Source organism: Pseudophryne corroboree, chromosome 4, assembly GCF_028390025.1.
Source record: "Pseudophryne corroboree isolate aPseCor3 chromosome 4, aPseCor3.hap2, whole genome shotgun sequence".
In the NCBI taxonomy this organism is placed as follows: domain Eukaryota; kingdom Metazoa; phylum Chordata; class Amphibia; order Anura; family Myobatrachidae; genus Pseudophryne; species Pseudophryne corroboree.
Genome location: NC_086447.1, coordinates 448,254,282 through 448,266,777, shown reverse-complemented (window position 1 = coordinate 448,266,777; position 12,496 = coordinate 448,254,282). Strand labels below are relative to the sequence as shown.

The window sequence follows — 12,496 nt, the reverse complement described above, 5'->3', positions numbered from 1 at the left end:
AGCTCCGATAAATGCTCCATTACTTTGGACAGCCAGCAGGTGACATACAGCACAAATGAATTGGCCCTAAAATGGTAGTTATCACGCAACGCAAAACACGTGTCCTTAGTAGTATTCCCCTCATGTAAGAAATTATGGACAGTTCCTAGTTTTGTATATCTGAAGCATTTTCTCACTGCATTTCTCAGATTACATTACATGCCTGTCTCCATTGGGATGTTACATGGTTTGATTCCGATTTGTATGCAATGCTGGTGTTTTGCTTCTGCGCAAATATCGCTAGAAACCCTTACTACGCACGCAATTGTGTACTTAAGGCCTGATTCAGATTTGTTGGCAAAACAAAGAAAGCACATAAATAGACAAAACCATGTTGTACTGCAGGCGGGGCAGATGTAACATGTGCAGAGTTAGATTTGGGTAGGTTATATTGTTTCTGTGCAGGGTAAATACTGGCTGCTTTATTTTTACACTGCAATTTAGACTTCAGTTTGAACACACCCCACCCAAATCTTAATCTCTCTGCACGTTACATCTGCCCCACCTGTAGTGCAACATGGATTTGCCCATTTGTGTACTTTTTTGCTTTGCTAACAAACCTGAATCAGGCCCTTAATCACACGTACATGAGAAGATCATCGTGAGGCATGTGTGAATATAAGCAGAGACTGGGTGGTAATAAACAGAGGCTGTGTTGTGGTTGTGTAATGGGAGTGTCATGGGCATGCTTGTGCAGACTGCAGTTATCTCTTGCTGTACCGCTGCCATATTTGTTGACCGTTGCTGTGGAGCGGATTCAATTTGTTGTGTGGGCGCTTAAAAGCGGCTAACCCATCTAAAATGCAAGTTAGGGCACTCCCGATCCTGCTCATTTCTAGGAGCCTCCATGTGGAGACGTGCTGCTGTTGGTAATCGAAGCAGCAAAAGATGAATGGAGGCGAGAGGCATCCAAGCCTAGCGAAGCCAGTCTCTGTATACAGGACCATGTATGGGCTGTCGGCGATATTAAGGGGGATTACCATACACCACCACCTCTTGTTCTTTGAATAGTGGGTCTGATTTAGAGATGGACGCAATGCTGATGTGCAGATGGAGCCACAACAGTAGTGGCTCCGTCTGTGAGTAGGCACGCCCATGACGTGCCCCATTCACTTGAATGGAGAGCCTATCCGTCCGCGCATGCCCGGACAGAAAAGCTCAGAATGGGAGCGCCTCTATGCACTCCCAGCATGACTAGGCGGACGAATCGCCTAGTCAGATCGGGAGCGACTGCCTGCGATGGAGCCACCTCTTATGACTGCGGCTTCATCTGTAGTACGCTGTGGAGATATTTGCCTCTGCGCATACGTCTAAGTCACACTGCACCGCAATGGTCTTGCAGTGGTGGTTGCAGTGAGAATTTCTTAGCAAAATGAATGTCCGGCAATAAGTATTTTGGTAAGTAACAAGGGAGTGGTGACTGTTTGGGGGGCATGCCACAGCTTTAGGGGTATATGCAATTGCGGTCGAATTCCCGAAAATGTCGAAAAACGGGAAATTTTCGCCAAAAAAAAAAAAATCGACAATGCAATTCAGTACTTTTCGTCAAAAAAACGGCCATTCCAAATTCGACTTTTTGAAATTCGACATTTCTGCAATGATACAAATGCAGCATTTCGACAAAAGTATATTCAATTGAAGATTGTAAATTCGACAACAGTGCTTTTAGACAGTAAATTCGTCATTTTCAATCCGCCACACTTTGCTGGCGGAATCTAATAAAAAAAATTTAAAAACATGTTTTTTTTGTGTTTTTTTTATTGGTAATAGCATATCTATTTATATTAGAAGGGATTAGGTACTTGGTTTGTCTATTTAGGAGGCACAAGTATTATTTATATAGTTTTAAAAATATATATATTTTTTTATGGATAGGGTAAAAATCAGAAAAAGAAATGCGTGGGGTCCCCCCTCCTAAGCATAACCAGCCTCGGGCTCTTTGAGCCGGTACTGGTTGCCAAAATACGGGGGGGGAAATGACAGGGGATCCCCCGTATTTTAACAACCAGCACCGGGCTCTGCGCCTGGTCCTGGTGCAAAAAATACGGGGGACAAAAAGAGTAGGGGTCCCCCGTATTTTTTGTACCAGCACCGGGCTCCATTAGCTGGACAGATAATGCCACAGCCGGGGGACACTTTTATACCGCTCCCTGCGGCCGTGGCATTAAATACCCAACTAGTCACCCCTGGCTGGGGTACCCTGGAGGAGTGGGGACCCCTTCAATCAAGGGGTCCCCCCCCCAGCCACCCAAGGGCCAGGGGTGAAGCCCGAGGCTGTCTCCCCCCCCCCCAATCCAAGGGCTGCGGATGGGGGGCTGATAGCCATGTGTAAAAATTAAAGAATATTGGTTTATGCAGAAGAACTACAAGTCCCAGCAAGCCTCCACCGCAAGCTGGTACTTGGAGAACCACAAGTACCAGCATGTGGGGGGGAAACGGGCCCGCTGGTACCTGTAGTTCTACTGCAAAAAAAATACCCAAATAAAAACAGGACACAGACACCGTGAAAGTTTAACTTTATTACATACATGCCGACACACATACTTACCTATGTTGACACGCCGACTCTGGCCACGTCTCCAATGTCGACGTCCGGGGTACCTGAAAATAAAATTATACTCACCTGATCCAGTGTCCGGTTCTTTTATTGTAATCCACGTACTTGGCAAAACAAAAAAACGCATTTACCTGAACCAGACGGACTGAAAGGGGTCCCATGTTTACACATGGGACCCCTTTCCCCGAATGCAGAGACCCCCCGTGACTCCTGTCACAGAAGGTCCCTTCAGCCAATCAGGAAGCGCCACTTCGTGGCACTCTCCTGATTGGCTTTGCGCGTCTGAGCTGGCAGACAGCGCATCGCACAGCTCCCTCCATTAGTTTCAATGCGGGTGAACTCACCGCTGACCGCAAAGTTCCCACCATTGAAGATAATGGAGGGGGCTGTGCGATGCACGTCTGACAGCTCCGACGCGCATACAGCCAGCCATGTGTCGGCATGTGTGAAATAAAGTTGTATCTTCACGGTGTGCGTGTCCTGTTTTTATTTGGGTATTTTTTTTGCAGAAGAACTACAGGTACCAGCGAGCCCGTCGCCCCCCCCCCCGCATGCTGGTACTTGTGGTTCTCCAAGTACCAGCTTGCGGTGGAGGCTTGCTGGGACTTGTAGTTCTTCTGCAAAAAACAATATTCTTTAATTTTTACACATGGCTATCAGCCCCCCATCCGCAGCCCTTGGATTGGGGGGGAGAAGACAGCCTCGGGCTTCACCCCTGGCCCTTGGGTGGCTGGGGGGGGGACCCCTTGATTGAAGGGGTCCCCACTGCTCCAGGGTACCGCGGCCAGGGGTGACTAGTTGGGTATTTAATGCCACGGCCGAAGGGAGCGGTATAAAAGTGTCCCCCGGCTGTGGCATTATCTGTCCAGCTAGTGGAGCCCGGTGCTGGTACAAAAAATACGGGGGACCCCTACTCTTTGTCCCCCGTATTTTTTGCACCAGGACCAGGCGCAGAGCCCGGTGCTGGTTGTTAAAATACGGGGTATCCCCTGTCATTTTTTCCCCCGTATTTTGGCAACCAGGACCGGCTCAAAGAGCCCGAGGCTGATTATGCTTAGGAGGGGGGACCCCACGCAAATTTTTTTCGTTTTTTTTAAACATTTTTAAAAATCTAATCAAAATCCGTCAAATCGGCCGTTTTTCGACAGGGGACTGTCGAATTCGTTTTTTATTGAATATGTCAAATTCTGGCACCTACCTGCCGGAATTCGACGGTCGAATTGTGTCGAATTTAAAAATGGGCGAAAAAGTGCCGCAATTCGCCCGGAATTGCATATACCCCTTAATCTGCAATCTCGAACGCAGTTACAATGGCTCAAGTGTCTTACTTCCGACAGCCATGCTGTGTGACCATAGTATGCACAGAAGTTTGGTTACGATGTGCATTCGATGTCAGTGTCTTCACACACAAGCGGTGGATATGAGGCGCCTCTCATGGGTGTCTTAATACAAATTCCGGCAGCTGTGTCACATAGGGGTCGATTCAATTCGGCAATTTATGAATAGCGCCGAGAATTAGCTCCCGACGCTATTCAATTCAGCTCCAGTTAAGTCGGCGATGGCCCGTTCTCGCCGACTAAACAGGTTGAATTGTCGGGAGAACGGGCATTCTCCGACTTAACTCCCCGGCGCGAGGCTGATTCCCGACAGAATCATCCTCGCGCCGCCCGCGAGGCAGCACTTTTGTCGGGTTTCTTCTCTCATCCCCCAGGGATGAGAGAAGAATTCCCGACAATTGCGGGTAACTAGCAGCTGAATTGAATAGCGTCGGGAGATAATTCCCGGCGCTATTCATAAATTGACGAATTGAATTGACCCCATTTGCATACTAAATTGCAGCTGCAATGACATTTGCATACATCTCTGACTCAGGCAAGGTATGTGGCACGCTTCCTGAAAGCTAGGTGTTGGGCCCTTTGCTCCACCCATTCTCCTGTTCCCAAAATCTGTAAGATCGATTCAATTGTTTGAGAGAATTAATTACATTCTAGAGTGGCAACAATTAAATAATCTCCTGGCCACTTTAGAAGGGAAAAAATTCTCTCAAACAATCCCCTATGTGCTTGCTTATTACGGGGAAGTGCATGCACAGGGTGCAAGTCAGCACTTGCGAAAATGGGCAGGGCACTTATATACACTTAAAAAAACAGGCAGGGTTCCGCACCCTGCCAAACAGCCAAGTGGCAACAACACACAAGGTAGCCCTACACTTAGATTTTTTTTTTGCAGCCCATACAAAAATCTGCAAGTTTGTGTCATTGCTTTAATTTCCATGCCACTTAGCATATCGCAAACCTCGTGGCTAATTAAATCGGCCCATATTTATTGCAGATGCGCCCAAAAGCACCAGGTTTAGCGGCACAGCGTGGCTAAACACGACTAAAATATAGCCTGCGGTGCGAAACAGTACACTTCACACATTTCAGATCGCCATCTGCAGCTATGGCACACCCGAACAACAATTGCATTTCTTCGTAGGGCACCATCTGGTGGCAGCCACGTGGTAAAGCAACGGAAATCCCCCACAATGGGGTCGATTCAATTCGGCAACTTCTGAATAGCGCCGGGAATTAGCTACCGACGCTATTCAATTCAGCTCCAGTTAAGTTGGCGATTGCCCATTCTCGCCGACTAAACAGGTTGAATTGTCGGGAGAACGGGCATTCTCCGACTTAACTCCCCCGGCGCGAGGCTGATTCCCGACAGAATCAGCCTTGCGCCGGCCGCGCGGCAACACTTCTGTCCGGTTTCTTCTCTCATCCCCCGGGGATGAGAGAAGAATTCCCGACAATTGAGGGTCACTCGACGCTGTATTCAATAGCGCCGGGAGCTAATTCCCGGCGCTATTCAACTGTCGCTGAATAGAATTGACCCCAATGTGTTTACATGCATTATACAGTATGGTAAATACATAAAACAAATAATCATGCTCAATCAATAATTAAGGTGTCAGTAGAAAGTAGGCGGAATACATTACATGCGATAGTTGCAAAATACATAGGAGCCGATTCAAATGGGGGGTTTTCACGGCCACCACTAGAGGGCGCCCAACAGCAATTAAATTTTTCTGCCATCCGGACACCAGCGAAGGACACATTTTTGTCTCGCAGACTCCGGAGGAAAAAAAAAAAAAAGTGTCCAAACCCGGCACTTTAGGCCCATTTGGACACCCAAAGCAGGAGTTTAGACGCGACATGCGTGATGTCATGGGTGCCCAAACAAATGATTAGTGACGATTGTTTGGACGTCCATTCAGACAGGATTTTTAGACACCAAAATCAATTAAATTCCCCCATACTGTTGTAAACAGTTACTACATGCCTCACTGCAATATAAAAAGCATGGCAAAACTCAAAATTGGCTATGTATCCTATCAAATGATCTTCACTTAATGTTATTAGTTCCTTCTTTAAAAAAACAAAAACACAGTTTGGACTTTGTAGTTCCATTCTGATGTAGGAGAATCTGAGGTGTACATGTAATTATGTACTGGACCGGAAGCATATAACTAGCATTATAGAACCAGTCCATACCAAGTGCACAGAAAAGTAGTATGCACATCACAGGTAGGAAGATATACATCACAGACTGAAAATAATTGGGGTCGATAAAATTCTCCGACAGTTGAATAGCCGCTATTCAATACAGCGCCAAGTGACACTCAATTGACGGAAATTCTTCTCTCACCCCCGGGGGATGCGAGAGAAAATCAGACAAAAGTGCTGCCGCGCGAGGCCGATTCTGTCTGGAATCAGCATCACGCCGGGTAGTTAAGTCGAAGAATGCCCGTTCTCCTGACAAATCAACCTGTTAATTCCTGGAGAACTGGCATTCGTCAACTTAACATGAGCGGAAATTCCCGGCGCTACTCAACTGACGGAGAATTGAATCGACCCCATTCTGTTTACAATAAAATTCCTCCAGGAGATAAATTAAGGGACTGCTAAGTCTAAAAAAATAAAAATAAATAAAAAAATAGTCCTATAAGAATTAAGGCCCATACACACTGGGCAATTTTGAGCAGAAAGCAGGTCACTTTTGGTGTGTTGAGCTGCTTTCAGCTCAAAGCCGCCCAGTGTGTATGCCCAAACGTTGAGCGCTGATGCGCGCTCCCGCTTCATCGCTGGCAGCTGCCGTTCATCTACTGGTATTACCAGTAGATGAACGGCGGGGTGAGCGGCTTTCCATAGCGTCCTGCTATGGACAGCCGCTCACCCCCGCTGACATCACTGGGCAACGGGGAAAGGCACTCAGTGTGTATGGACTGAGCGCTTTTCAGGCCAGCGATCATCGCTGTTCATACACGCTGGCCAAAACGCCCAGTGTGTATGGATTTTTAAGGCATGTTCAAAACATATTACTCTTAAAAACACTTATGCACTGATACTTCAGCTGTTAAATACGGTCTTGTGAAGCTGACTGCAAGCCAAAACAACTATACTGCCCTACTGTAGATGTAGCAATAAGTAATCCCCCACAATCACTGCTTTATGATCAACTCAGAAGAATTAATAAATTACACAGATCAGCATCTTACCATGGAAGAGACTGAGAAGCACCATTCTCACTGCAAGCTATCATTTTCTGTTACTGAATATAGACTTAAACTGGGTACACATTAGACAATGGGCAAACGATGCAATGTCGCCAATAATTTGCTTGAGCTCCCAGGCAAACAATATAGTGCATACACACTATTCAATCTTGCAAAAGTGCTAAAGATATATTGTTAGTGGGCATATCCAAGAGTATGCTATCGTTGACGATATTCTCAGATTGAACAGCATGTAGGGCCGAGCAAAATACACGATGAACAACTAGTGTATATACACTGGATGATTTCAACAATTTATTGTTATGATTCGGCTCAAAATGACAAATTATCCAATATTTAAAGTAGTGTGTACCAGCTTTAGATAAGTACCATGCAATAAGGCCAATTCAATTATGGTGCGCACCACTTGTTGGCCGTCTGAAGGAATTGGCGTCTATCAGAGCTATTCTACGGTTACTCAGATACACGCCCATTAGCAGCGGCAGTCATATTTTTTTCTTGCAGCCTCAGTAAGTGCAAGAAAAAAAAAAAAACAATTCAATCCGCTATGAATGGGGTTGCAGATTGCTTATCTACAAAGAAACAATGTCCTAACCCGAGGAGGATTACCAATATTAATAACTAAACAGATTCCACTAACAGCTGCTCTCCTGACCATACTGAATCCTCAAACAGCATCTCTGCTCCCCACCAGCAGTCCCTCATTGCCACCTCAGTCCGAGCAGTAACTAAATACCTTATCAGCTGCAAGTGTAGGCACAGTTGCTAGACCATCCCTCTGGATGCTTTCAGTGCATTACAGATGACTTATTGTGGCAGTGCTCTGACTTCCAGGAAATGCAAGTTGAAGTCTGGAAGTCCGCTTTAAAATGTGTAAACAATATATGGTCTTTTTTTTTATTATTATCTGTAATATATTGAGTGCAATATTCTATGGGGTCGATTCAATTCAGCAACAGTTGAGTAACGCTGGGAATTAGCTCCCGACGCTATTCAATTCAGCAAAAGTTAAGTCGGAGAATGCCCGTTCGAGACGACTTAACAGGTAGTTTTGTCGGGAGAACGAGCATTCTTCAACTTAACTACCCGCGGCGATGCTGATTCCCGACAGAATCAGCCTCGCGGCAGCTCTTTTGTCGGTTTTCTTTTCTCACCCCCTGGGGCTGAGAGAAGAGTTCCCGACAATTGAGGGTAATTAGTCGTTGTATTGAATAGCGCCGGAAGCTAATTCCCGGCGCTATTCAACTGTTGCTGAATTGAATCGACCCCAATGTCAGGTTTAGCAGTGTATGGCTGCGGGCGAAAAAACTACTGAAAATCACCCATAATGTTTGAAACTTGCAAAGTTTTCACGCTGCAGGCAGTATTTTAGTCAGGTTTGCCCACTTTGGACACCCAAATGCACTGGGTTAAGCTTTGCAATCAGAGCAACGATTGAATTTCTCCATGGGCACCCAAAAAAACCTTGAAGGGGGCGAATCAATTGATTTAATAGCCAATTTAACTATGGGGCATCCAAAAGAGCAATTCAATTGAACCAGACACCTATTATCATGCTCAATTATACCCAATAATAGACCGCCCAAACCGAGTTGTTCAGCCGCAGGGTTGAACATGGGTTGAACACATGTTCAACCAGGCTTGCTGTGCTGTTTGAAGGGGAAGCCGGGTAGTATCAACCTATTTACTCTATGTAAACAGGCCGCGCTTGGAGATCATGTGATCTCTAGGCACGCCCCATCAAAGCGGACGTCACCAACCTAGCAATATGCTAGTTTAGGAACAGCGGCTGCGAGAGGCCTGAGGCAAGTCGCATCTGGGAAGCACCTGTGTCAGGCTTCCGTGTGCAACCTGCTTCAAGGGGTCAGTCAGACGTAAGTCTAAAAAGTGACTACAGCGTAAAACATCAGAAGATGAAGCAGTACAGAGAACTAGTAGTACTCACCCCACAATGCCCTCCCCACTTAAGGTGGGTACACACTGGCCGATATATCGGCCGTTCTCTTGAACGGCCAATATATCGCGGGTCCGTTGGCCAGTGTGTACAGGCGTCTGTGAACTCCGTCGTTCAGACGTATCGCGTCGGCCCCGCAGCACAGCCGCCGGCCAATAGTCTACCGATATTGGATATATTGGCGAGTCGCTGTGTGTGTACAGGCAGCGGTGTGTACATGCCCGCCCAATTCATGACGTCAGTCCCCGACGGATCGGGCAGTGTGTATGCTCAACACACTGCCCGATCCGTCCATAGATATATCTGCCGATCAATTGATCGGCAGATATATCTACCAGTGTGTACCCACCTTTAGTGCCTTCTTAAGCATATGGCAGTTATATATCACCCCTGATCTGAATGACTGCTCCTTAGATTAGATTCTGACATCCCACTGACTCTGAACACAGTTAAGTATGAAGCCCATTAAATCACTTTGGGGTGACGCAAACATTTTTTCCCCATTATATAGTTTTAGTAAGATACATCCATAACATTCACACTCTTAAAGGAGGTCTAAAAATCACAGAACTTATTTGTCAGAAACGCATTCAACTGGTCTGTAGCTGGAGAGAATATACAGAACTGATTTAAAGCATAACTTCAATAAGCATACACCTATACAATATTGACACTACAGTACGTTGAATGGTTTACTTGCTCTAATATAGGGTTTCCCACCCGGTACAGTTCGGGTATTACAGAAATCCATGCATGTGCACAGGTGGCTTATACCCCTTTTCCACCCACGAGCACGGGTCGCAGCCGGGAGCCTGACACGGGAGCTGCCCCCTGCTGCGACCCGTGCTCGGCCCCTTTCCCATCAGCAGTCACAACCCGGCATATGCCAAGTTGGTGACGCTTCTAGTGACGCAGCAGGGGCGGCGCAGGGAGATCACATGATCTCCCAGCGCCGCCCTTCCATACAGTGTAAACGGGAGCCGTGTCGCATCGACACGGCTCCTGTTTACACTACAACCCAACCCGGATCATTCCCGTGTCCTACCCAGGTAGATAGCCGGGTAGGATTCACGGGTCACTTGATCCGGGTTTACCCTTTTCCACTTACAAAAAACACGGGTAAATGCGCGCCCCCGTGCATTTACCAGTGTTTTTTGAGCTAGTGGAAAAGGGGTATTAATTACTTTCTGAGTTAGTTTGATTTACCCACTGGTGCGGAAACACGGATATCCCTAAATGTCTGGACTGCTATTAGGCCACAAGGATTGGGTTTAAAAAACACTGCCTTAATAAACAAAACAATGATTGTTTCATTTTCAGCAATAAAATTATTGAAATTATGAACATTGTGACCTTAAGAGACCCAGAAAAGGTAACGTACAAATTCAGTTTATTGTAAGTCGACTGACAGAGATTAGTCCTTGCTTAGCAAGCCCCTTCACTGGTAGAGAGTTCTGTGATACACTGCAGAGCAATGCATTTTAGACACCTCAAGCATTGAAGGGGTTGAGGACACCTACATTATATCTGCAGTTCCCATGTTTTGGAAACCACAAAAAGTTGCTAATTTAGGCAGAATCCAATGAAGAAAATAAAGCCAAAATAGAAGAAGTGTTTTTTGCAAGAACCAAGTCTTACCTGAAATGTAAATTTCATCTAGTTTTTCAGCAACTTTCTGTGGTAAACCAGCATCGAGCAAAGTCTGCAAATGCTCTGATGGGACTACTGCAGCATAAGTATCCATGGACTCTTCTGTACCATTCCCATTTACATGTTCAGCGGCCATATCTCCAGATATCTGTACAAATGCAATAATCGTCATAATTAAGCGATATGACTGGCATTGGCAACTAAATGTGCATGCATAATAGGGCACATTTCAGCTTCTATATGTATGAAATTTGCAATGCACTTTTTGACAGCAATGGAAATTCATCTTATTTGCTGGGAAAATCCAACTGCTACCACCACAATGGAAGCACTTTCTAATCGTACAAAGTTATGTCTACAAGTCTGGCAAAAGGCACTGCAGGAGAGTAACAAAACTGCAGCACAACTATTCTTTAGCAGCGTTATGGCTTATTTACAGTCCGAGGTAACAGCACCTGAAATTACACTTCTTCTAATAGTTCTACAGCTCCCACATGTCCCTCTGAGCACTACCAGACACCACATAGAGCACAGGAGCACTTGCCAGGAAAGCCCCATTAGCTGACATATAGGCGATGACAGGCACAGACACAACGTCGCATTATCACAACCATCACCGCGTCCACACGCTGCGATATCCGCGGCTTCCCGCTTGCACGGCTCTATGTACACACCGCTAAGGGAACAAAGCGCCTGTCCCTTCTCCCCACCCACAGGACTGTGCTGCTAGGCCGCCGGGCGCCCGCTGCAGACACGTGCTTTCACACCAGCGGCGGCAGGCCGCGCACACACAGCCAGCACCGCGATAACACAGGCGCCCGTACGGGAGGAAGAGAGGTGCGGGAGCCGGGAGCGCTCCCCGATGTGGCCGCTCCATACCGTGGCCTACTGGGAGAGCGGGGTAAGGCCGCGCGTAGCGACAGTACCACCGCAGACACCAGCTGTCACCCAATTGAGCACCCCCGTGACAGCGCCCGCACCCCACGGCAGCCCCGGAGTCACTCCGCTGCACGGGCCGGCACGCCACGCTGCCTAGGCCGCAGGACCGTCCCCGGGCTCGTCCCTCCCTCGTACACCCACAAGGAAGCTGCCTGCAGCGTGTCCGGAGCTTTGTGTTCCGTGGCTCATTCAGCCCGGGCCTCCCCGCCCCCCGCACAGGGCACCCGCCGCCAACGTGCTGCTGCTGGAATCCATTTTCCACAGACGCCGGCTCCGGGCACACAACGAACGTGACAGGGGTGCGCACATGGCGCCGGGCGCTTACCTGTCCCGATCCGGGCGGGGGCTGGCTGTGTCCGAGCTATCTGCTCTGCTCTCCGGTGTCAGCGTGTCGGACTAACCGGCCACTCGTATAGTACCTGCAGCTTCTTGTCCGGTGGAGTGTGGCTGTTGTAAAATGGCGGCCGAGAGAGCCGAGCTCACGCCGCTGGCAGCCAGTCCCCACCCCTCCGCCGTGCCCGCGCACTCATCGCGGGGCCGCGCAATCATGGAACGAGTGTCATTCATCTCCGGGGTTTCCTGTGCAACCCCCTGCCTAGTCCGCCTATCACTCCTGCGAAGAGGCCCAGGAAACCCCGGCCATACAGCAGCAGCTGCATTGGCAGCACTCAGCACGTCTCCCCGCTGCCCCTGCTGGCGCGCTCTCGTTGCATGGCATGCTGCCGCCGGGGGCACTGCAGGAAAGGAGGCTGCTGCACCATGTGGGACTGGCACAAGCCGCTGTATTTGAAATCCAGTGTAT

General features: G+C 47.9%; 1 protein-coding gene across 9 annotated transcripts in view; it reads right to left on the bottom strand.

Annotated features, from left to right (window-relative positions):
• The window catches only part of SYNCRIP (synaptotagmin binding cytoplasmic RNA interacting protein), a 165,415-nt gene extending 153,165 nt beyond the window's left edge, over nt 1–12,250 (bottom strand). For 4 of the 9 annotated variants that reach the window (XM_063916954.1, XM_063916955.1, XM_063916957.1 and 1 more), the window contains exons 1-2: nt 12,020–12,249; nt 10,744–10,903 (exon numbers count right to left, since the gene is read on the bottom strand). In XM_063916954.1, the coding sequence (XP_063773024.1) occupies nt 10,744–10,891 (148 nt within the window). In that variant the 5' untranslated portion in view covers nt 10,892–10,903; nt 12,020–12,249. Of the gene's footprint in view, nt 1–10,743; nt 10,904–12,019 lie in introns of all 9 variants that reach the window. The other 5 variants (XM_063916956.1, XM_063916959.1, XM_063916953.1 and 2 more) reach the window with 4 other exon arrangements.
• Between the last annotated feature and the right edge of the window lie 246 nt (nt 12,251–12,496).